General features: G+C 41.3%; 1 protein-coding gene across 1 annotated transcript in view; it reads right to left on the reverse strand.

Annotated features, from left to right (window-relative positions):
• The window catches only part of TNC (tenascin C), a 96,243-nt gene that overhangs the window by 12,098 nt on the left and 59,865 nt on the right, over window positions 1-24,280 (reverse strand). The window contains exons 15-22 of the mRNA XM_030817701.1: window positions 23,767-24,039; window positions 15,283-15,555; window positions 13,442-13,714; window positions 9,278-9,400; window positions 8,003-8,146; window positions 5,327-5,446; window positions 3,177-3,320; window positions 2,282-2,412 (exon numbers count right to left, since the gene is read on the reverse strand). Coding sequence (XP_030673561.1) covers window positions 2,282-2,412; window positions 3,177-3,320; window positions 5,327-5,446; window positions 8,003-8,146; window positions 9,278-9,400; window positions 13,442-13,714; window positions 15,283-15,555; window positions 23,767-24,039 — 1,481 coding nt within the window. The remainder of the gene's footprint in view (window positions 1-2,281; window positions 2,413-3,176; window positions 3,321-5,326; window positions 5,447-8,002; window positions 8,147-9,277; window positions 9,401-13,441; window positions 13,715-15,282; window positions 15,556-23,766; window positions 24,040-24,280) is intronic.

The raw sequence follows: 24,280 nt of genomic DNA on the forward strand, positions 1-24,280 counted from the left end.
AATTCAACCTATACTCCTAGTAAACCAAACACAATGCTCTTCTCTACAACCTGCAAACAGCCAGCTGAGTTTGGGCAGTCATGCGTCAGTGCAGAAGCCCCTGGAAGGTTCTCCGGCATCCTGGGAACTGGGAAGGTACCTTATCCTGTTTTCTTCAATGGGAGAATTGAGTTTCAGAGAAGCTAAAAGACTTGCTCTCATTCCATAAATTGTTGGAGGCAGAGGATGATGTTGCATGCCGGTTTCCCAACACCCTGTCCAGGACTCTTTTCTCCTATACCAGATTGATTTTTTTTCTAAGACTTATAAAGCTGGTCAATGGACATGCAGAAATGTAAACTGGGATGAGTGCTTATTTAATATCCAGATGCCTTTGTGTGGTCCCCAGTTCTAGTCCCTGGGGGAAAGATCAACTGTCAGGGATAAGGCTGGGCTCATTGAATTACTTAGGAATACAATTACCTGTCAGCTCTCTAGGCTTCTGTGCAAAGCCATTTTCTAGGCAATTAGGGTACTCTAGATCAAAATGAGACTCATGATTCAGGTAAACACAGAATCCTAGAATGCCTGACCAGGAGAAGACCTTAAAGATGGGTAAGTCCAAGGCATTCATTTCCAGATGGGAACACTGACACCCAGAGAAGATAAAGGATTTGCTTTAGCTCACACAGTGAGATAGTTCATTGTTATATCAACTCCAGGAAGGGGCATGATAGTAATTAGCGGTGTGTCCAGTTCTGCTTAAATATGACAGATTGGATATAGCCACTCATCACTACTGGCTTCTGAAACCCACTAAAAAGAGAGCAAGAGAATGTAAGGTATAAATTCATGAAGATGAGGGGAATGGGAGAGGAGACAGCAACAGGTGTGCCATGTCAACAGAAACTTGGTAGATAGAAAGTGAGTGGTAAAGAGACCATGGAGGGGAATGAATGAAGAAGGCTGAGGTTAACTAAGGAGCATGGGCAGAGCTAGTCAGAGGCTGCTTGGTGCAAGTCACAGAGTCCAGCAAGTTCAGTAAAGGAATGTGTACAAAAGCAGAGATGTCTTTAAGGGCCAATGTGGAGTGTGGTTGAACAAAGGTTTGGTTTGTTTAGAAGCTTTTTTGTAAGAAACAGACTCTAAGATCTCCTCATTCCCTCCAACAGTCTAAATGACTGCCCTTTCCCATTCAGATGGTAGGCTGAGGTTTACTCTCTGGAGAGGTTGAGCCAGAGAGGAAGCTCCGGATTCAAATCCACCAGGCTCAGCCTTCAAGGAGGCCAAGGTGCTACACTGGAAACATAATAAGATGAAAGTTTGTACATAGTGAGAGGCCAAGTTTTATGGCACTGTTATTTGGGGGTCCCCCAAGAAAACTGTGGGGTACTTGTCCAATCATTCTGCAGGGAGCCACAAAGTTGACAAGCCCTGCTTGTGCAGTTGGAACTCCCAATTAGCTCTTTCATTCCTAGTTCAAATACAAAAAGACAGACGATGATCAACAGACATTGAGTGGATGTCTCCAGCATGAAAGACAGAGACCCAAACCAAACCAAATCGAACAACAGCAGCAAAACAAAGAAACTTGGAACAAACACTGTGTAGGACATAGAATAAAATACCAGCAATATATTCTTAGAGATAAAGAGATGATGATATATGAAGCACAAACAAAATGCCAAAAAAGATCAATGTGTGGAGAATAAGCAAAAGATCTTGGAAATATAAAGTAAGATAAACAAAATGAAAAATTCAATAACAAGTTTGGAAGGTAAAGTTTAGGAAATCTCCTTCGCTTGTCTGAAGATCTAAAGTTATTTCAAATTAAAAGGTGAAAGAAAATTCTTGGGTAGAGAATATAAATAATATAAACACTGGATAAAAACAGTATTAACAGTTGATATCATAAGAACACGGTGAAACATATTACAATACATAATATAAAGATACCATCTGTGAGATAATACATATGGCAAACATGCAGAGAAACCTTTTGGCCTTTGTTCAACAAAATATTAAAGGATCAAGATTCCAGCTCCTAAAATGTCCTCAAGTCTTGTAAGCAGTGGTTCTTGATCTTGGCTGCCTATCAGAACTGGAGTCTGGTTAAAATGAAAGAGGCTGGAGAGTATGATTCAGAAGGTCTGGCATGCCATCCAGTCTCTACTAATTTTTTTTTTTTTCAGCTCCCCAGATGCACTGGGATAGAAAAACAGCATCAGGTAATTCTTCCATACTTTGAAGATCATGCAAATGCTTCAACTAGCATTGAGGAGTTGTTATATACTTAAAATACCTTGACTGTGCCATCCACCGATTCATAGACCAGCAGGTAACCAGTGACTGATGCCCGGGGGGGTCGCCAGGTAAGGAGGGCAGTTTCCGACTGAACCTCAGTAGCAGTCAAGTCTCTTGGAGAATCGAGGTCTGGAGAAGATAGGACAATTAATATCGCATAAGGTCAGCAAATGTAGGGCGGAAATTCGGGCTGGGTATCAAGAAGACTGGGTTCAAGTCCTTTCCCTACCACTGAACTACGTGACCTTCGGCAAGAACCTCCTCTGTATAAATAAGGTGGTTGAGCCAGATGATATCCAAAGACAAATTCTCTATGGTTCATCTCGTCCTAAGGGCTGGATGTTTCTAACTGGCCTTGGTTGGATTTAGAGAGAAGTATACAGCTGTGAATATCATTATCAAGCCCCTTGTTTCTAAATAAGAGGATGGATGAATGCTAATATCAATACTTACCCTGACAGAGAGGATGGTTCCTCTGTTTCCCTGCTTGCTATAGTTTGTAAAAAGCTCTCAATGTATAGAAACCTAACAAACATCTAGGAGAAACTGCCTAAAAAAATCTGCCTCTTCAAAAATATTTTCCTGCCTGGAACATGGATCATTAAATACTAGGTTTAGGGCCAGTGGGAACTGTTTTTCCACTTACAAAGCCCTCCTCTTAAAATCTTTTCCTTCCCCGTGGGGAGACCAAGGTCATTTCAGTTCAAAAGGAAATAGTGTGTTTCTTCAGGCCTTGACTGAGTGGGCACTGGTGAATTTAAGTGATGCTGATGTAATCACATTGCAAGGCCCTGACTTAAGAAAGAAGAACTGGCTAGTGGTTCCCATTTAAGATGCAGACTGTGGGTGGGCATCCCAGAAGGGAGAGCTTCCAGCTCTCAGTGTCTTTGTACCTGTTGTGAACTTGGCAGTGATGGTTGAGCTCTTCTGGGGCCCTTTCTCTGCAAAGATTCTCAGTGTGTATTCTGTGACAGGCTCGAGGTCGGTCAGAGCATACTCCACTGTGTTCCCGGACACCGTGCGTGTAATTTCTGGCACTAAACATGAAATACACATACCGAGGCAGTCACCTCTCACTGTCTGAGCCATGAGTGGGCTTGGCAAACCACATACACACCTCCTTCGAACATCGAAACTTTCAGTGACCCTGCAGAAAAGCAGGTCTGATTTCTGAAATGACTCACGCTCTCTTTCTCTCTCTTGAGCACTCACCTCATACGTAAAGGATTTCTCATATGGAGACTTAATTTTTCCAGGCCCCAAATCAGAAGGAAGGGGAACTGGGGGTCAGGAGATTTTTTTCCCACATGGTACTGGCTGGAATCGCTTTGCCACTGAGACCGAGGTAGAGGACGGTCGGAGGGGACATCCCCAAGCCTTCTGCTGCCCATGCTTAATTTGTCCCGATGCATGCTCTCCTCTCTTTGTCACCTTTTCACATGCCCTTTTATAATTTACTAAGTGTCATCAAGTCATTAGGCTGAGGGGTCACAAAAATTGGACAGCGGTAGCTGCACCAGAGCCTGGCCACTATCTCTCAGGCCTGCTGGGTCATGTCCAATGATGGAAAGCAATACTGATCACAGTGCCTGGGGGCATGTGTTTATTTCCTATTCACAGGTGACCAACCATCCTGGTTTGCCAGGGACTGTGGGGTTTCCTAGGTGGGGAACTTCTGGTGCTAAAACTGAGACAGTACCAGGCAAGCGGGGACAAGTTGGTCAACTTACCTCATCATTTGTGAGCACCACCCCCTTTTCTGAACCAAGCTCCTTGTTTGCCCTGAATCCACAATCTCCGTTTCCCATGAATTATACCTGATTCATTTTAGGTGCAACACCATCTTTCCTGACTCAGAAGAGTTTGCTCTCAGGGACTATTTAAGAATTAAAGAGTAAAAAGAATAAACCCAACATCCCTCCTCCCCATCAGTTCCCCGCGCCTACCTGTGCTCTGTCCTCAGAAAGACCCCTCTTAGTTGGTTACCAGAACTGAAATGAAATTTTCAGAGGCTCCAGGCACAGATGCTGGTGCCTGCTCATATTGACACTGAGAGCAAAACAATACCAAACCATAAAATATGAAACTTACCTATACCTGGAAATTCAAATTACACAATTATTTCTAGAGTAGCTCATTACAAAATGGAGGGGTTCACTGAAAAGGACTCTCTCTTTCTCCAGTCTCTTACTTATATTTGATTTTACTTTCTGGTGGCTGTAGTTTGCTGGTGCTCTAAGCAAATGTTTAATCTGCCAACTGGGTAAATTAGCACTGGTGGTTGCCAAACAAGAAAACATTTCTGTTGGGTTTTTTTTTTTTTTTTTTTGAGACAGATCCTCCCTCTGTCGCCCAGGCTGGAGTGCAGTGGTGTGATCTTGGCTCACTGCAGCCTCCGCCTCCCAGGTTCAAGCAGTTCTCCTGCCTCAGCCTGCTGAGTAGCTGGGACTACAGGCATGCACCACTACGCCCACTTAATTTTTATATTTTTAGAAGAGACGAGGTTTCACCATGTTGGCCAGGCTGGTCTCAAACTCCTGGTCTCAAGTGATCCACCTGCCTTGGCCTCCCAAAGTGCTGGATTAGAGATGTAAGCCACTGTACCTGGCTTAAAATTTCAGACTTTTTAATTAAATCTGCTAAAACAAGCTTCTTTTGTGGTCTCTGAAAAGTTGAGACTGCTCAGTATGGCCTGAAGCAGTCTGGTTAAGATTTTAGATTCTGGTTTTCTTCTTTGTAAAAGATGACAGCTGCTTGCTAAACAGGGTGTCTCATACTGGTAGGCAAAGAGACTAACAGGAGAGGAGGAATGGGCCGGGAAAACATGTAGAGGCTGGAGATATATTTTATTTTTATTTTAAATGGCCTACCAGACTCCCTTGAGGTTTCAGCTGGGAGCCACAAGAACATTATTGACCTTTTCAACCTACCCATGCATTTTTATCATCCTGTACCAAATGTGGCAGGGAGAAGAGCGAATGGGAAGAGCTTACAGCAGGAAAGATACTCCTTAGAGTGAGGAGAGACTTGGACAAAACCTTACCTTTCTCCCCTGTGTAGGAGATGACATAACTGTCCACAGTGGCAATGGCTGGCTGCCACCTGGCCAACGCTTCCGAGTCAGTGATGTTGGATGTCACCAGGCCAGATGGGCCATCCAGAGCTGCAAAGAAAGATGGTGGACAGGAGGGAAGTCACTGGGTGGGACATCAGACCCCAGCTGCTCTGCTGTCCTCACTGCTTGTGGAGTCCTGATGTTAAGACAGTGTCAGCTGCATGGAATGGTTCAGAGACCTGAGCCTGGAGCCAGGCTGACCTGGCTTTGAGTAATGACTCCCTCCCTTGCTGGCTCAGTTACTTTGGGCCTCTATATCCTCGTGTGTAAAATAGGGATAGTAATTCTGGCTGGCTTCATCCTCAGTGTTATTTTGATTTTTCCATTATATTATGGGTGGAAAGGAGCTGTGTAAACTGAACAAGGCTGAACACATGACAAGAATTATTATTGTTTATATCACTTTCCCCAGAGAAAGAACTTACACAGAGGGGACTTGCATAGTTAAGACTGCCCGAGCCTTTTCTTTTCTTTGCTTTTTTCTTTTCTTTTTTTTAAGAAAGACTGCTACTCTGTCACCCAGGCTGGAGTGCAGTGGCGCAATCTCGGCTCACTGCAACCTCTGCCTCCGGGGTTCAAGCAATTATCCTGCCTCAGCCTCCCAAGTAGCTGGGATTACAAGTGTGCACCACCAAGCCCCGCTAACTTTTGTATTTTCAGTAGAGATGGGGTTTCACCATGTTGGCTAGGCTGGTCTTGAACACCTGACCTCAGGTGATCCACCTGCCTTGGCCTCCCAAAGTGCTGGGATTACAGGCGTGAGTCACCACGCCTGGCCCCAAGCATTTTCTGAACTTTGAGTGGTATTTCTCGTTAGATGGCTTGCAGAGAACATAAAGCCAGGCTCTGGAGGCCGGTGGTCCTGGGTTCTACCATGGCTTCTCTGCCTGGTGCCTCTGTGCCCTGGGAAAATTCATTTCCCTTCTCCAAACTTCACTTTCTTTAGTTGCCAAAGGGTGACTTTAGTTAATAAAGACTAGCTAAGCAATGTGTGGTGTGTAAAATGTACTAGGGAAAGCTCTCAATACTTGCAGTTGTTATTAAGATCTCTATTAAAGGTATTTGAAGTCTTAAGTATGGTTTTCAAATGACTTGTTCTGAGAAAGGATGGGTATTCAAAGGATATTTATCCCCGGCCTCTTTTAACTGACCTCTTCTACTACCAAACATCACTTTCTCAGAAGCCAACTTGAATCTGACTATTTCCTCTTGCTTTTGCACTTACTACTCAAATACACCCATGCCAGCAGCCCTGGCGTGAGTGGAGGGAAGCTATCCTCAGCTCATTTCACAGAGAGGCACCTGAGCCTCGAGGGATGAAATGACTGGTCTGAGAGCCAGGATGTGGCAGGGCAATTGGGGAGCCCAAATTGTCCACTCTGAGTTCCTTCCTGCTTCACTGTGCATGGACAGAATCTCCTTTAACTGGTGATGACAATGGGGCATTGGGAGGAACTACGTCCAGCTTTTGCCATCTGTTGCCGTGGAGAATCCATTGATGAAAGATTTCTTTGGGGAAATAAGGGCCTGTGAGGCAGGGTGGACGGGACTCTGGGTTCAGATGGGATGTTTTAATTGTGTGTTGTCAACTCTTTTAGGCTATGAGGATATTTTTAAAATTTCCTATGAGGCCCATTCTTTGTATCCCTTAATGAGTTGGACTGGATAATTGCTCATATATCAAAGGATAAATTGTTTAGAGACATGGCTGTCTGAAGAGAAATTTTCCACTTCATTCTCCTTCAATGCAATTCATTATTTTCCCCTCTTTACAGTGTACTGTACAAATCAGGTTACACTAGGAAAGGAACTCTTTATTTTAGAAGGATAGAGAGTTTGGAGTCAGACTGACCTATGTTCAAATTTGGTTCCAGCATTTACTAATTATGTGGGCTTGGCCAAGGTATTTCATTTCCCCAAGTCTCAGTTGTCTCCTCTGTAAAATGGGGATGATAATAGCTGTGGGGATTAAATGTGAAGGGTTTAGTAACAGTGCCTGGAATGCAGGAGCCACCAAATAGAGAAGAGCTGCTTTGTAGCTGTCACCATCACATGCTCATGTGTAGCACCTGCTTTGAGGGACCCTCACAAGGGTTCCAGGCAATAGGTGGGGAGGTGAAGGTGGTGGTGGGCTAACGGGAACAATTGTATTTACAGATGCTTTACAAATACAGCTTCATGTGATCCTTACCATACCCTGTGAGGGAAGCAGAATTGTGTCTGTTTTACAGAGAAGGAAAGTGGACCCTAGTAAAATGGACTGATAGCTCATGTAGTTGGTAGAATTTGGATTTTAATTCAGGTAAGTATGACTCCCAAACTTGGAGTTTTTCTTTCGCAATAGTCCAGGAAATGGAGGCCCAACAAGGTTAAGGTCACCCAGCTCACCAGAGGCTGGGATGGGCCAGAAGAGAGGCCTCTGGCACTCTAAATCCAGTTCACTTTCCACTAGGATCTCATAAATAAAACCCCCCTTTTTTTTCCAGCTGCTGAGTCATGAGCCACAAGGCTGAATGAGAAATGACATAGGATGCACAAGTGACCCCTGAAAAATAGTAACACACACACACACACACACACACACACACAACCCCACCAACTCACCTGTGGTGAATGACCCTGAGACAGGTTCACTTTCCTCAAAGCCCTTCATGGCGATGATGTTGACAAGGTACTCCACCCCAGGTATGAGTTTCACCAGCCTGGTCTGAGTCTTGGTTCCATCCACAGTTACCATGGAAGGTATACCTGGAACACCGTAAAAGCAAGATGAGGAATATAAACCTCATTGACACTTATTCACTGTTGCCCCCGAAAAGAGTGTATCTGATTTAGAAATGAAACTATATATTCATCAAACACCACTTTCTTGACTTCTCATTTGCTCCTACCCTCTGGCATAAGGGAAGAAGGCTTACTTTTTGTATGCTTTTTCCATTGGTGCAGATGCCAAAAACAAAGCCAGGAGGGGAGAAAAAAAAACATGAAGTCACAATGTACTAAAAATGGCAAGTTTCCGTTCAGTAGAGAGCTGGCACGTTGTGCAAATTTTATTTTATTATTTTTCCCCACAAAAAATATGGGAAGCTTACTATGTAATGCATATCAGATCTATTTCACCCATTGTCTTGGCTTAGGATTATAGAGACTCCCTTACTAGAGGAAATTCTACTTAAGAAAGTTGATCATAGTCAAGTTTGTGCTGTAGTGTTTATTAACAAATACAGAAATTGTATTTCTTAGAACTTGGGGGCTAGTGAAGAGCTTGCACATCAGCTGGTCAGACTTCCCATAGAGAAAAAACAGCATTTCTGTGAAGAGGTTATTAACCATCCTCTCTTTATACACTTCCAGCAACAGGTAGCTTACTACCCGCCAGAGTGTCTTTAGGCAGATTTGACTGGGCTTCCTCCTTGTGGTCTCTATTATAGCCCATGTGCTTTGAATTAGAACTCACAAATTTTCTAAGGCACAACTCGCCATCATTTACTGAGACAGACAGATTTGGTACCCAAAGGTAAAACTTCACGTATATCCAAGACTAGCTTTTCAGATGAGTGTGCTCAGGGAGAGAAATGCCAATACATTTAGAATCTTTTGTCATTATGTGCAAACAATACTAGAGATCTATTTCTCATAGAATTTTATAATTTCAAGGCTAAAAAAGGTCTTGTTCAAATGACCCTTCACAAGAAAGTTTCTTCTAAGAACCTCATAGCACTTCACAAATGAGGTCTCTTCTCTCCAGATGGTCTCACAAATAAAGAATTCATTTTCTTTGATCATGATGTTGGAGGATGAAAATTATCAGGGTCTCTTTCACGAATCCATCCAAACCCACAACACTCCTCCTCTCTCTCCCTTTTCTGAGTCTCCTACCTCCTGTAATGGGCACATAGGTAATCCGGAAGCTCTCCACTTGGGCAGTGGGTGCCCTCCAGCTCACAGTAGCCGAGTTTTCAGTGATGTCTGAGAAAATGACTTCCTTTGGGGAGCCCATGGCTGTCAAGAAGAAAACACAAGAGAAGCCCAGAAACAGTTAACTATCTTGTTCATCAATGGTTCTTCCTGAATTCCTTATTTAGGAAAACTCAGTGCCTAGAATTTGTGTCTGAGCTAAGCCTTTAAGATGGAGAATGTGGTGATCTGTGGTTAAGTTGTGACTTGCTGGGACCAATTGTTGTTTCATTTCAGGTACAGGGCCCAGGGTTGTAGAAGAGTCATTTGGTCTAATTCAAGGGGAGTGCTAGGACCATAGCTGACTTCCAAGGAATCGAGGGAGAATGGTTTCCCAGATTGGAATATGTCCCCCATTCATTTTTGATTTTTAAGATTTTCTTAAATCTTTGCTTTCTAGTTCCTTTTATTAAATAATACTAAGACTTGACAACTGTACAGTTCTTTGCAATTCATAAGGCTTAATCCTCCTATAGAAACCCCCCAAAAGATGTGATTGTAGCCATTTTACAGAGGACCAAACCAAGGCTTCCATGAACATTCTTGTGATGTGATCTTTCTGGGTCCCAGGAGTAGGCAGCAGAGCCAAACACAGCCTGGAATCCTGGAAATAATGTTCACATAAACACTGACCTGGGCAAACCCATTCCTAGAACTGGAAGGAGGTCCAAAGCCAAGAGAACAACCTCAGGCCCATCACCAAAGCAAACACCCAGTGGACACTGGGTCTACCTGTGAGGAAAGCCATGCCCAGGGGGAGTTTCTGCCTCCCCAAATAACTCCCCTCAAAACCCAATTTCCTTTGGCTTTTCTCTGTGTATTTTTTGGCTTCGATTTTTGCCCTCTTCAGCTGACCATGCCTACCTAGAGAATTCAGGAAACAATTTTCGGGCTCTAGGGAGCTCACTTCCTCATCTTTTCCCCTCTCCAACCCACAGGGATTATTACATGCTGAAACCCACAGAAATTCAGCAAGGGTTTTTTTTTTTCTTCCCCTTTCTGTATTTTTCTCTCATCCAAGACATCTCCTCCTACAGCTTTCTTCTGTGGCCTGGTAGCCACCCCCAGACTCTGTGGCTGCCTGGGTTTTTGCCCTGTCCATGGAAAGTTTCAGAAACCACATGGGTCTCTGGAGCCTGAAAGAGCTTAATTGTCCAAATACCACTGAGAGGCTGGGTGACCTTGGGCAGGTCCTTTCACTTCTGTGAACCTCAGTCGCTCCATCTGTCCAGAGGGAAAAGTGGTACCCACCCACAGGGATGTTTTGAGGATTAGCAGAGATAACAAATGTGAAACTCCCAGAACAGCGTCTGGCATGCAGTGAGAATTCAGTAAATATGATTGCCCTCTCTTTATTTTCTTTCCAATGTCCCTCTTTCCTCCATGGGCCATACTAGACTTTAAGGTGTCCCCTAGGAAAGATCGAGATGAGGCTAACTGGGAAAAAACAAACAAAAAAAAAACAGGTGTATAAACTCAGGCACTGAGGACCTCCCTCTGCCAACCTGGTGTACTTGCGCTATTGCTCCGACTGAAAACCTCATTGGTGTAGGTACATTTTTGTAGGTGTATCTTACGGCCAAACACATTAATAGCTAATATGGTTACTGTGGGTAAAGAAATTCTGCTAAATACTTGACATTCATGATCTTATGTAAACCTCGTGGCTGACCTTTGAGTTAAATTCTATTTTCCAGATGAGGGAATTGAGGTAGAGCCATGATTAAACTCCAAGGACACTGCCCCATGGTTGTTGGCTTAACCACCAGGCAACACTGTCTCTCACTGCCCTTTCTACTGCCCTGGGCACCCAGGCCTGGCAGCTTGTGCTATGGAGAGGTACCTTGTGAGTGAGAGGAGGAGCTACAGCAGGGCCTTCTCAGGAGGAAGAGGGGTAGGACATTACAGAGAAGAGTTTACAATGGTATGAGGGAGGAAGAGAGGATAGGAGAAAGGATTAAAAAAAACAAAAGGGGAAATTTATAAACTTGATGAGGTGAAGATAGAAATTAGGCATCTTCTGTGCTCAGGAGCCCCCTTTCCTGTCTTCTCCTGGTCCTGGAGCACAGGCATGTAGACACACACACACACACACACACACACACACACACACACCACACACACAAAAAGCATGCACACAAGTGGGCATCTGTCTTTGGCTGTAAGCTACTAGGCTCTAGAGAAGAAAATCAAAGAGAGGGCTTTCCAAAAGAGCAGGGTCTGCCTTGCCTTTTTCTTTTTTGTTGTTCTTAAAAAAAATTCAATTCATGATTATTCATTCTCTTTTTTGCTTTAGAACTGCAGGGCTTCTAGAAAAAAAAGATCAGCAAAACAAATCAATGATCAGAAGAAGTAAACTTTGAAGAGAACTGTTTATAAACCAAGATCAAAATCAAGGCTCTGCCTCTGATCTGGAGTCATTTTATGGGCAGCCACAGGGATGAGGAGACTGAGACCTGCATCCCAGGATAGGGTGTCCCTGTTAATAAGAAACAGGGTTTTTCCCTCTTACTAGGTTGCTGCCTGGATTCTAGCATTTTCTCCAAGCCTACAAATACTGATTATTATTTTTACATGGGTGATTTCTTGCCACTTGTTAGGTCCTGAAAACTTGACAATATAAAATATCTATCTTTAGACAAAAAGGAGAGGTTTTGGCAGATGTCATGCCTATGCCTGTCAGAAACGGCAAGCAGCTGTATGCATTGGTTTTCTCTCATCCAGACTGCTCATTTTAAATAGTATTAGAATAAGCTGGTCATTGGGCTTTACTCCAAATCTAGCTCTATGATCATAGAAAAATCATTTCACCATTCTGGTCCTCAGAGTCTTCGTGCACAAACAGAAGAGGTTGAGCTACATCATCTCTCAGGTCCCTTTTATCTCTCCTGGTGATTTTGTGGTTCTGTCCCCTGGTTCCCTTTGAAGCAGCTGCCTCCAGCGAATGCTATGTCTCCGCATCTCCCTCAGTTTCATGAAATAATTTACTTGACTTGTTGGAGGTTTTTCCTTTTCTCTTCAAAAAGTCATGTTCATCTTAGTATTATTATTATTACAAAGAGTCATATTATTACTACTGTTATTATTATCATTATTTGAGACAGGGTCTTGCTCTGTCGTCCAGGTGGGAATGCAGTGGCACGAACACGGCTCACTACAGCCTTAACCTCCTGGGCTCAAGCGATCTTCCTGCCTCAGACTGCAAAGTAGCTGGTACTACAGGCATGAGGCACCACGCCTGGCTAAGTTTTTGATTTTTTTTTTTTTGTATAGGTAGGGTCTTACTATGTTGCCTAGGCTGGTCTCAAACTCCTGGACTCAAGTGATCCTCCTGTCTCAGCCTCCTAAAATGCTGGGATTACAGGTGTGAGCCATCACTCTGGGCCTAAGAGTCATACTATTAACCATCTTTTTTTTTTCTCCTTGAAACAGCTCCTATGAAAAAAGGTGATTAAACTCCAAGGACACTCTAGGTGCCTTTCAGAGTTGTTGTGAGTATCAAAGTTAGAGAGCTTCATAAACAGTAGCATGTTAATCTTGCCAGCTTTCTCCTTTATCCTTGCTGATCACTGTACTGATTATTCACATGTAGCATTTTATAAATATTAATGTTTATAGATAGAGGTGCTGCTTCTCCATTATCTCCCTGCTTGGTATAGCTTGAACGTTTGGCCAAAGAACAAGGAAGTGTATCTCTGGATAAAATATGATGAGATAATAGATAGAAGGAAGAATCTTTGGAACGTAAAAAAAAAAAAAGATGATAATTGTAACTATGATGATGCATTAATGGCAATGCGAATAGCTCTCACTTGCTGGGCCCTTGCTACGTGCCAGGCCTTCCGCTATGGACTTTACATGAATCATCTCATTTAATCCTCACAACCCTATTAAGTAAATGGCATCATACTTTTTTTGCATAAGGACTTAGCCAAATTGTCCAAGGTAACACAATCTATAATTGAAAGAGCCAGGATCAGAGCACCAGCCTGCCTGCATCCAAAGCTCCTGTGATTCCTCAGCCCTATGAGAAGAAGACTTCTGAGTCATGACTTTTCTCTGTTCTCTCCTGTTTATTTACGGTACCTGTTGTTGCTATAGCACTGACTGGCTGGGATCGCCTTCCTTTGCTTATTCCATAGAGTTCAATTTCGTATTCAGTAGCCTCTCTGAGACCTGTTATGTCCCTGGTACGTTCGGGGGCAAGTAGGGTTATTTCCAGTGGCTCAGACTGCTTTTTGGTATCTCTGATTTTGAGAACAAAATCGTCGAAGACCCCTTCATCAGCTGTCCAGGACAGACGGAAACCGTCTGGGGTGGCATCTGAAACCAGAAGGTTGTCAACTTCCGGTTCGGCTTCTAGAGGGAGAGAAAATGGTGGGAGAAGGAGGAAAGACAACATCATTTACCAGTCCGTGCAATCTTCTCTCCAGTGGGGGTATCAATATGTAGTGATGCCCCGGCTTTCAGAGATAGAAGTGTCCTGAGATATCAAAAATAAAATCATTCAACATTAACAAGTCCAGTAGAGTCAGGAGAGGGGAAAGATGGAGTAAACACATTCAATACAAGTCAAGCATATGTTTGCATATGTGAGTTTTGTCTAAAAGCAATTCTGTAAATCCACATCTGGACTCAGCATTGGCCCCTCCCACATATTATTAAATAAGTTCAAAGCCAGTAACTTGTTTACATTTGCTCTCTGTCTTCCAGTGGCTGAGTGCCCATCCCCTGCAAGACCTTTTTCTTTTCTTTTTGAAAAGACAAATAAACCAGCATTAATGATCTGTAGAGCTGCTCATGATGATACTGCTGATTACATTCCCCTTGAGCCTGCCCAAAATGGCTTTTGAAATGTTATGGTCTTTTTGCTTTGTTCTTAGTGCCGTTTCACTAAAGAAGGCTCCTACACTTGACTTTTTTTTTTTTTTTGCATTCTTTCTTGTTATTTTATTAACTATTACATAAATGTTCAGATGGTAGAACTGAGGTTGGAAACTTTTGTGCTACATACTGTGGACCCAGGGTTTCATCTTGTATTGCCTTAACTAGACAAAACTCAATGTAGATTTAGAGCTGAGTTTCCCAAAGTGTGCTCAGAGCGAACTATTCCTGTTTGATCCTCTTCCTTAAAAACTATCCTTTGTCAAATAAGTTTGGAAAATACTGCCTGGATAAGTACTTCTTGGAGATAGTGCATGTTAGGGTGTTCTGAAAAGCCTTGCAGTTAAAGATCCTCTTTAACTTGTTTAACTCAGTCTTTCCAAACTTATTTGAACATGGAATTTCCTCACCGAGTAGGACCTTTGAACATTCTGTGGAGCTAGTAATCTCTAGAAAGACTTTGGGAAACACAGATGTTTGACTATTCAGTTGTTAATTTCTGTAGGAATCATTAGTCCTGAGAAAATTATGGATTTAGTCTGTGTTGCAGAGTCTCTCTGATATTAGTGATTACTGATAAAATAAGTTCACATTTGGTTTTCCAATGACGAGCCCACTGGGTAAGTTTGTTAAGATCATGGTTGAGCTTTTGAGATAGCAAAGGCTTTAAATACGTTTTGGAAATATACTCATTGGTATATTTCTTTTGAGAAGGCTGAAATGTAGCTGGGGACCAGCCAGGTTGATCACAAGGGAAGACGATATGAGGTAAGCACACAAGAGCTATGGACAAGACAAGGTCTAAAGGATTTTGAATACAAAGCAGAAATATTTCGACCTTCTCATTTCTGGGGTGGGAGTGGGGAGTATTCATTAGGTACATGTGACAAGAGGGAGTGTGGGGAGAAGGTGAAACAGTAGACCACATTTATGGATTAAGTACGGAATGTGAACAAAGATGTTAAAGTCATGGCGATCCAGTAGACAGATTACACAGAAGGGGACCAGGAAGAGGAACAAATGGCTCACTTGATTTGAAATACCTGTAACAATCTCAGCCCTCAAGGGCTTGGTTTGGTGCCCTTGGGTGAAGCCAGAGACCATAACCTCATAGCCAATGCCAGTTATGAGGCCTCTAAGCTCCAGCTTCCTCTGGGTTCCTGAAAGTGTGAATTCCTGGGGGTCCAGCAGCTTCCCAGAATCCACCACCGTTACTAGAAAGCTGTCAAAGGCATTCTCCGATGCCATCCAGGAAACTGTGAACCCGTAGGGATTAATGTCGGAAATGGTTAGGTTTTCCAGAAGGGGCAGGGCCTCTGAAAGAAGGGAGGAGTGAAAATAACTCAGGTTAGCAGCACTGACTCTGTCAGGATAGCACACGTTTCCAAGAACACCAATAGATACCCAAGTCCATCATTCAATTTGTGTTATATGCTTAGAAAATGAAAATTCAGTAAGAACTTACTGGGTGCCAGATAGTGTTATCTTGTGCAATTCTCTTAACAGCCCATGAGGTGGGTATTATTCTCATTTTACATGTGAGCAAACTGAGTTTCAAAGAAGTTGATTGACTTGGCTAAAGTTACAAGCTTGTAAGAAGAGATAGAGCGAAGACTTTAGTCAGGTTTGACTCCAAAGGCCATGTAGTTCTCTATACAAATAGGATGCATTTTGTTGAGTTTGGATCCCTTTGTCTACTTCCCACTGCCTTCAGCTCTTTTTTTTTTTTCAAGTATAATTTCTTTCCGGTATACTTCATGTGTTTCTATCCCACTTCTAGTGCACAGTTTGAATCAAATTAATGAAGTCAATTAGTGACATATCCTCACAAGCTGAAATAAAGGGAGGAGGTAAGGTTTTTTTTGTGTCAAAATTAATAGCTCATGGTTATAACCCACTAAGAAATTAGAAGATTTGCTAAATCATTTGCTGTTTATTTTCCCAGATAAAGTTAGAAAACAAGAACACAAGTTCTTAGTAAATTCTGTCATCATCTCTCCTTCCTTCATTCGTTCACCAAACATGTATGTCCCAGGCATTCTGATTTCTCAGGTGCTAAAGGGCCTTTTCACACATTGGGATATCCAAAAGGAGTGAGCTTATGTTGTCTAAGTTTCCATTGATACTTTCCAACTGACAAAGCTTCACATTGTTATCCTAGTTAATCTTCAAAATGATACAGTAAGGTAGATATTGCTACCTGCCTTCCAACCCCGATCACATCTAAAAAAACCAGAGAGCTTAATGACTTATCCTAGGTCATACATCTGCTAGGTGCCTAAGCTGAGATACAACCAGGTCTTCTGACTCCAAGTTCTATGTTCTTTCCATACCCAAAGCCAACCCCAATCAGTGATGGCAATCCTGAGGGATAAGGAGGATTAGTGGAGAAGGTTCAGCGTCTCTTTTCTAGGTGTTTTTTCTTTTTTCTTTTCTTTTTTTTTTTCTGACAGTACTGGTAAATGCATTTTTTTTTTAATCAGAAGAAAAAAAAGAGACAGGAATTTCAAATTAGCTGCATCTAGTTTAGACACTTCTTTTCCATTACAGCTAAATGGAAACTTTCAAAGAGATAAATGCTCTTGCATTAATTCACTAATGCCTAGGGTCTAATCCATGAGACATAAAGAAAAATGTTTTAAAAAGAAGTGTTTGGTGACTGAATGAATAAGGGAATGAATACCTTCATTTTGTAAATAGAGATTTAAATCTTGCTGTGGCTTGGACTTCCTGTAGTTATTTTGAAACACTTGGTGTTTATTCTGAGGCATTTTTTTCCTTGTAAAGATTTCCCAAGAATCATAATTGTATCAAAAGCGAAGATGAAATCTCTTATACTGTGCAAAGAATCTTCGTCTGAGAGACAAGGGTCTCAAATTCTGTTCCTGGATTTTGTTTAGATAAGTGGCACCTCTCTTTGATAGCTGGCCTCTTTGCACCTCCACACCATCAAAGCAGTGAATTCCAACGAAAGTGAGGGCATTCAGGCTAATTAGGCGATCAAGGGCTTGTTATTTAAGAGTCCCTCTTGTTTTGTTTTTTTTTTTTCTTTTTTAACATGCTTCTTTTAAAACGCAATCTTTTCACATCATGGATTAGCTGAGACAATGCTGTAACTGGATCTAGGATTCCCAAGACTGGCTCTCTCAGCTTCCTTTTCTTCTGTTATGTGGGAGGTCCTGCAAGCTGCTACAAGCAATGGCCTGATGGGATCTGTGGCCACTTCTCCCCTCCTGAGGAGTGAGAATCTCATCTCGTTCCTCCTTGTCTCAGTCCCTTAAGATATTACCATGTTCTGCATTTGAAGACTCATCTGAATGATTTAATTCACATTAGGTAACTGGATAGGAAAAAATAATCACTTTTTAATCTTACATTAAAACACATCCAAAGTTCTCTTAAAAAGGAGAGGGAGTTCATGATTGCATAGGTCTGTTGTTCTATCTAGGCTTATTGGTTATTTTTAAGAAAGCCACTTTCCTAATAATGTTGGGAGACAGCAGAAAGAACTTAGCATCTATAAAATTCCTACTGGATGCTAGGCAGTTAAATTTCATCAACTCTATTTAATCTCTGAGACAAGGCTCCCAGAAGTTCCTGTGGTATCCTCTCTCCATGGATAAGGAAATTAGGGTTCAAACAAGTGAAGAACTTGCTAAAATTATGTAGCTAAAAAGCTGTGGGAGAGGTTTAGAAACCACGTAAGCTTGATCTCAAAAGCCTCACTCTTCCAGGACACTATGCTGCCTATAATTAAATATTTAATTGTACTAATTGACATGTCTTAGTGATGGCAATTTAGACCCTGGGAGAGACCTGGTTTAATGTGAAAATCAGATGGCAAAGTCCGTCTTCTGAAAATTATCACTAATGAAAAGGAAGAGACTTCTAAATACTTTCTGAGGCTTTTTGGGCTAGAATTTAGTAAACTGACACCATGTGCAGCCTTTGCCATTGAAGTTTTTGCTGCCACCATTTGGCAGCATTTGCCAAATTGAACATTGGCAAATGTGCGAGAAGTCAAGTTGAATGAATGGGTAGGGCTTAATTAAACTAGAAATTTACCTGCCATCTGAGGTTGAACCTTCATCAATCTATTGTATTGTCAGTTTTAAGAATAATTATTTTTTCAAGAAAAAGATGGTTATACTTTTGGGGCACATATATGAACTGCCTTACCTAGCATGATTTATGAACAGAATTTCGATCTTAGGCCTTTACTAACTTAGGAGTCACTTTTTAGGCAGAATCTCTAAACTGTGGATAAAACAGCCAATAAAACTGGACACAGAAAACCCTAAAAGCTTTATACAACTCTTGAGAAGATTGTCTCCACTTCCTAAGAGCAGCTGTGAAAGTCCTCTCCTTTATAATAGTATCTGCTTTCTCTTTACTTAGAAGTTTACATGTATTATCTTGGCTATCATGAGTAATGTATTGTAACCTGTGTCTGTCAAAGGATGAATGGATAAAGAAAATGTGGCGTATAGATAGATAGATAGATCATATTTATATATATACATTCCATATGTGTATATATACATATATATATATACACACATATATATAATGGAATACTTTATAGCCTTAAAAAAGAGGAAAATTCTGTCATTTTCAACAACATGGATGAACCCAGAAGACATTGTACAGAGTGAAATAATCCAGGCACAGAAAGACAAATACTGCATGATCTCATATGTGTAATCTAAGAAAGCTGAACACATAGAAGCATAGAGAAGAATGGTGGTTACCAGTGACTGGGGCTGGGGAGATGAAGAAAGGGGAGATGTTGGTCAAGGAGTACAAAGTTCAGTTAGACAGAAGGAATAAGTTTTAGCGATCTACTGCACACCATGGTGACTGGCCATAGTTAATAATAACATATTGAATACTTCAAAATTCCTAAAACAGTAGATTTTAAATGTTCTCACAGCACAATAAATAAATAAATACATAAGTAGGTGAGGTGATTGATATGTTAATTAGGTTGATTCAATCAATCCACAATGTATACGTATATCAAAACAACACACTATTCTCCATAAATATATATAATTACTATTTGTCAATTAAAAATAAGAGAGTATACATTTGGAGTGAAGATTGTATTTTTGTTGTATTTTCCTTTAAGATGACTTATCTCCTTTTCTCTCTGTGTTAGACAAGTGGGAACCTCTGATTGAGTACCTGTAACGACAAAGGCAGTGAGAGGTCTGGTGGGATCCCCAGCCAAGGTGGTCCCTGCCACACTGACGTCATAGCCAGTGTTCTCCACCAAGCCTGTGATGTGAGCTTGCTTTGCATCTCCTGAGACTGTGAATTGCTGGGACTCATGCAGTGAGTGAGCGTCACTCACATTGATAACAATCTTTGCAAAAAGCCCAGCTTGAGTGGTCCATGACATGTTGAAACTGTTTGGAGTAATATTGCTAAGGATTAGCGTGCCCAACTGTGGCTCTGGTTCTAAAGAAGGAACATGGGCAGAGAGAGAGAGAGAGACATTATTAGAGGAAGCAGTGGATTTTTCCAGAATGTAGCCATAGAACATGAAAGCATCGATGTCTCCAAATACATGCAGAAGAGACAGTGTGTTAGGCTGTGTCTACACCTGCATTGAATATGATGACAGAAAATATATTTCTTTCTCTGCAGGTGTAGATTTGTGTTCTTCATTTTTATTTTTAGTTTTTAGATCTGTGTTCTTTTAAAGCATAGACACCACCATTTGCTAGTCATGTATGAAGAAGAGTAGACAAGCCATTAGAGTGGTAGATTGGAATAATGTAAAGGGTATTAAGGCTACATTTTCTAAAGTTTGTAATGGGGACACAAGCCCTGTAAGACGTACCAAGAAAAGACAGCTTTATGATTAAGTATGCATGGTAAACACTGAATATTATGTCTTATCATAGAGATTCACGAGGTGGGTTTGCATTTTAAAGGCTCTGACAGGCTGATTCTGTCAATAAACCTATTTAATTTTGTTTAGCCCATAATTTCATAAACTTATTGATCAATGCATACCCTATCTGAGAAATATCCTTTGAACATCTCAAGGAGCTGGTGTTCCATTGAACATGCTTTAGAAAATGCTTCTTTGGAGTTTCCTTATTTAGTATTCTCTTTTGGTATCTATTGGTTGCACGAATTAAAGGCTAATATCCATACAAGAGAAATTTTTACAGTACTTAATATGCACTGTAGGAAAATCTATATTTCACCATTTAATACCGTAAAGGTGAAGATGGCTTCCATTAAAAATTCCCGGTGAATGCAAAGGTGAAAGACAAACGAAGTTAGGCATTGAATTTTCTGCTTAGGAAACTCACTTATTGGATAATTTGGACAGATAGATGGTTTCTCTGAGGTTAAATATCTCTTTTCTGTTAAAATCTAGACATTCAGTTTTGAGAGCAGCTCATTTAATGTTAAGGGACCTGTATGGCTAGATGTTTATGGGGCTGGCCTCCTAAATGCTCATTTATCAAATAAAACTAATTTTAAAGTAAGGTGCGGCCCAGATTGTATTTTAGAGAGAGGCAACAGTACTGGAGGATTCAGATATTAAGATCAGGATTTAGGGTTGGGAAAAGGCACAATATTTCTCCCAACAACTTGGGAGTTATTTTGCTTCAGCTCCAAAATTTGGAGGAAAGAAGGGGCTCATTTGGATAAACTTTAACTGCACAATCGTACAGCATAACTCGACGTCATAAAATCTCTAAGAACAAAAAGGATTTGGTTCAGAAGCAGAATATAGCCATTAGCATTGACATGGGATTTCCTCCTCATCAATTAGTTTCAGAAGGTAATAATGCAATCATTTTCAGCTATAGCCTTGACAAATTCCCTCAACCACACAAAAGATTAAAATGTTTCAAGCGGAACTCTGTTATTTCCCTATATTTTGCTGTAGAAACAATCTCCCAAATTAAGGATGCATGCTGGAATTCTTCTCATGCTACCCGACAGACTGTCAGTGTCAACAGATTCACCATGCAGAATAAGACTCAGGTTCTTGAGGTCAGCTTTACCTCCAGCTGTCTCTCAAAGGGTGCAACCAAGCTGAGAAATGAGATGCAAGAAAAAACAGAGAAAGATAGCGGTAGTTAGGATACGGTCAGTGTTCCATGCAAAATGAGGGGCATTTTTCTCCCACCACTTTCAACCTTCTGAAATGACTCATTGACATGCTAGCTGCTTCCAGGAAAAAGAAACATTTTCAAAAGTTAATACTCTGAATATTCACCACATGCACCAAGATTTGGACAAGATGATGGCTTGAAAGAAGAGCCTGAGACTTTGTGACAGCTATCAGTGGATGACAAAACATGCTTGACAAAGTACGTGTCAAAAAATAGTAGTCTTCATTCAAAAATCTCAAGAACAAGCTAAGACCACTGAGTCCTCTCATGCAGTTCTTGGGTTGTGATTCAGTCTATTCTCAGCATGCTCAGAGCACCCTTTTTTTTTTTTTTTTTAAATCCTGCTAGAGAGAAAGAGAGTGCAGATCTTTCTGACCAAGGCACCAGAAATGGCATGCACATACCTCTTTGAACATGACATAGGCAAACTTTGATTAGAACGACCACAGGCAGATGATAATGGATGGGATTGGAAAAGATTATTCAAGATCAGATGAAAGGATGGTTTAGAAATTCAACCAAAGCAAGTCAGGTTAACTTCATACAAACAGAACAACTCCAGATGTGAATGGATATTTAGGAAAAAGAGGTTTGACACTGAAATTCTTTAATTTGGGGTGAGAGTTATTTTAAAGCTTTAAAGCTTTGATTTGGATGGCTCTATCAAATTTGAGAAGGATTGGGAACAACTAGGAGGGTGAAAAGTGGGTAGCGGGTGATTTTTGGAAAGCTATTCAGAGGAAATTCAATGAAGAGTGAAGAAGCCATAACAGGAAATACCTGTGGTTGCTTGGACCATCAGGGTCTGAGCACGCTGCCCACCAATCAGCCCATGAAGGTGGGCAGTGTAATTAGAAGAAGCTTTGAGGTTGGCGATGACAGAGCTGCGAGACACCCCAGGCACAGAGAGCACCATGGTCTCCTGGGGGTGATGGGAATTACTAACTTCTATAAGAAAGCTATCAAAGGCAGACTCCTGAGCTTCCCACGAGATGGACACACTGCCCCAGGTCATGTTTGAGACAGTGAGGTGGCTAAGAAGAGGTTCAGCTACTAAAGCAAGAGAAAAAAAAAAAGAAAGTATGTCAATTTAAAACACCATTATAGAGTCAAAATCAAAACACATAAGACTAAATCCATAAAGTTTTAGACTTTACCCTTTGTTAATGGTAAAATAATTTGTCCCTTGTTGAAAATCAGTTTGAGCCATGAGAAACAAACATATATGTTTGCCTAATTTTGTCCTCTAAGTTTTTTTATACTTGAACTTGGCTGAGATAGAAACTGGATAATGTTGGCTCTCTGCCTTATCTGTGGATCACCCTGATGACAATTTGTAGCCTCATGTAGAATGAGGACAGACCCTCTCTCAACCATGGGTGACCTAAATGACAGGCAATTTTGATGCTACAATGTCAACCCTTTTCTTGGATTTCCCAGACTGTGAGTCCCCTTTTTGTAAACTATAAGGAAAAATTATCCTGTTTGTTCTGTAGATATTGTTTATTTTTTTCTAGTTTGTGATTTCTTCATTCACCTCTCAAGAGAAGGCACTGTTTAAATTGCGCTAAGAATGCTATTTTGAATGTATGGGACTCCCCTTTCTAAATTCACATAGGGTTCTCTTTTACTGCATGACAAAGAGCATCTGACTTAGTGCACATCTCACAGACACCACAAATTTAAAGTGAGAGCAGTTTATTCTTTTGTTTTTTAAACTAAGTCCCTTGTTTGAACACAACTATTCTTTTATTTTTGCCATTTATCATTCACTATTCTGAGGGCAAGACAACATGGTCTGGTCTTCTAGAGGTGGTGTTGGAACTGGGGTGGTCTGAATGGCATGGCTGCCTCCTGCACTCATCTGATAAGTAATCTTTGCTGTTTCTCTTTACTTTCCCAGTTGGAAAAAAAATACCCAACACCATCAACATGATTATTAAATCACTGGGATATTTGGGTATTGCGAGGTCCAAGAGACTAGGAAGACAAAGACACTAAGATAATACAAAATAAAATTTATAAGACCTCTTTGACTGAGGTAGACATCTTTCAAAGTCCAGAACAACTCTTGTTATATAGCTTTTTAGTTATGAGAGGTTAGAATTCTTTTCTCTAGATTCCATATGGCAAACTAGACTGAACTACATTTTATGCTGTAAACGTCCTGGTCAGCGATAAATCAGGCACATGGCTTTATGGCAATCCATTATGTGGGCTGCTGTTGGAAAAAGAGTTATATTAAACAGCACTCCAGCCTAGCACCGTGGAAGAGTTAGTGCCCTGTGGCTTGTACATCAATGGGCGAGGGGAAGGAGAGGCTTCACCCTGCAAAGAAGACTGTGGAGAGAGTGTGTTAGAAATGGGAGAATGCACATGTACCTGTCGTGGCTGTGGCACTGATGGTTTTGGTCCGGATGCTGGGAGCAAGTCCAGAGAGGTAGACAATAAAATCAGTACTAGGGGGTAGCCCTGAGATATGGGCAGTTCGTTCAGCACCAGAGATATTATATTCCACAGTCTCCAGCAACCTATTGGAATCAATAATTTCAATGGTAAAGATCTCGAAGATCCCATCGGTGGCTGTCCAGGAGAGATTGAAGCTCTCGGGAGTTATGTCAGAAACATTTAAGTTTCCAATTTCAGGTTCTTTGGCTGTAAAAGGAAGGGGTGGGAGAGAAGAAACAAATAAATTTGAGTTAATTATTTGGCTGTGTTTTAAGATTGATGTTGTTAATGGAACCATTGCTGGGTAGAGAGATCTGATAGTTCAGGGCTATGATGGAAGGAAGCAATGTTACCAATTAGTGCCAAAGGGAGAGAAAAAGCAGTTTTGTTAAAAGAAAAATTAGAAAAAGGACGGTATGGCAATTAGATTTCTCTATGTGCAGTTGCC

Source organism: Nomascus leucogenys, chromosome 8 (genome assembly GCF_006542625.1).
Source record: "Nomascus leucogenys isolate Asia chromosome 8, Asia_NLE_v1, whole genome shotgun sequence".
NCBI lineage: Eukaryota > Metazoa > Chordata > Mammalia > Primates > Hylobatidae > Nomascus > Nomascus leucogenys.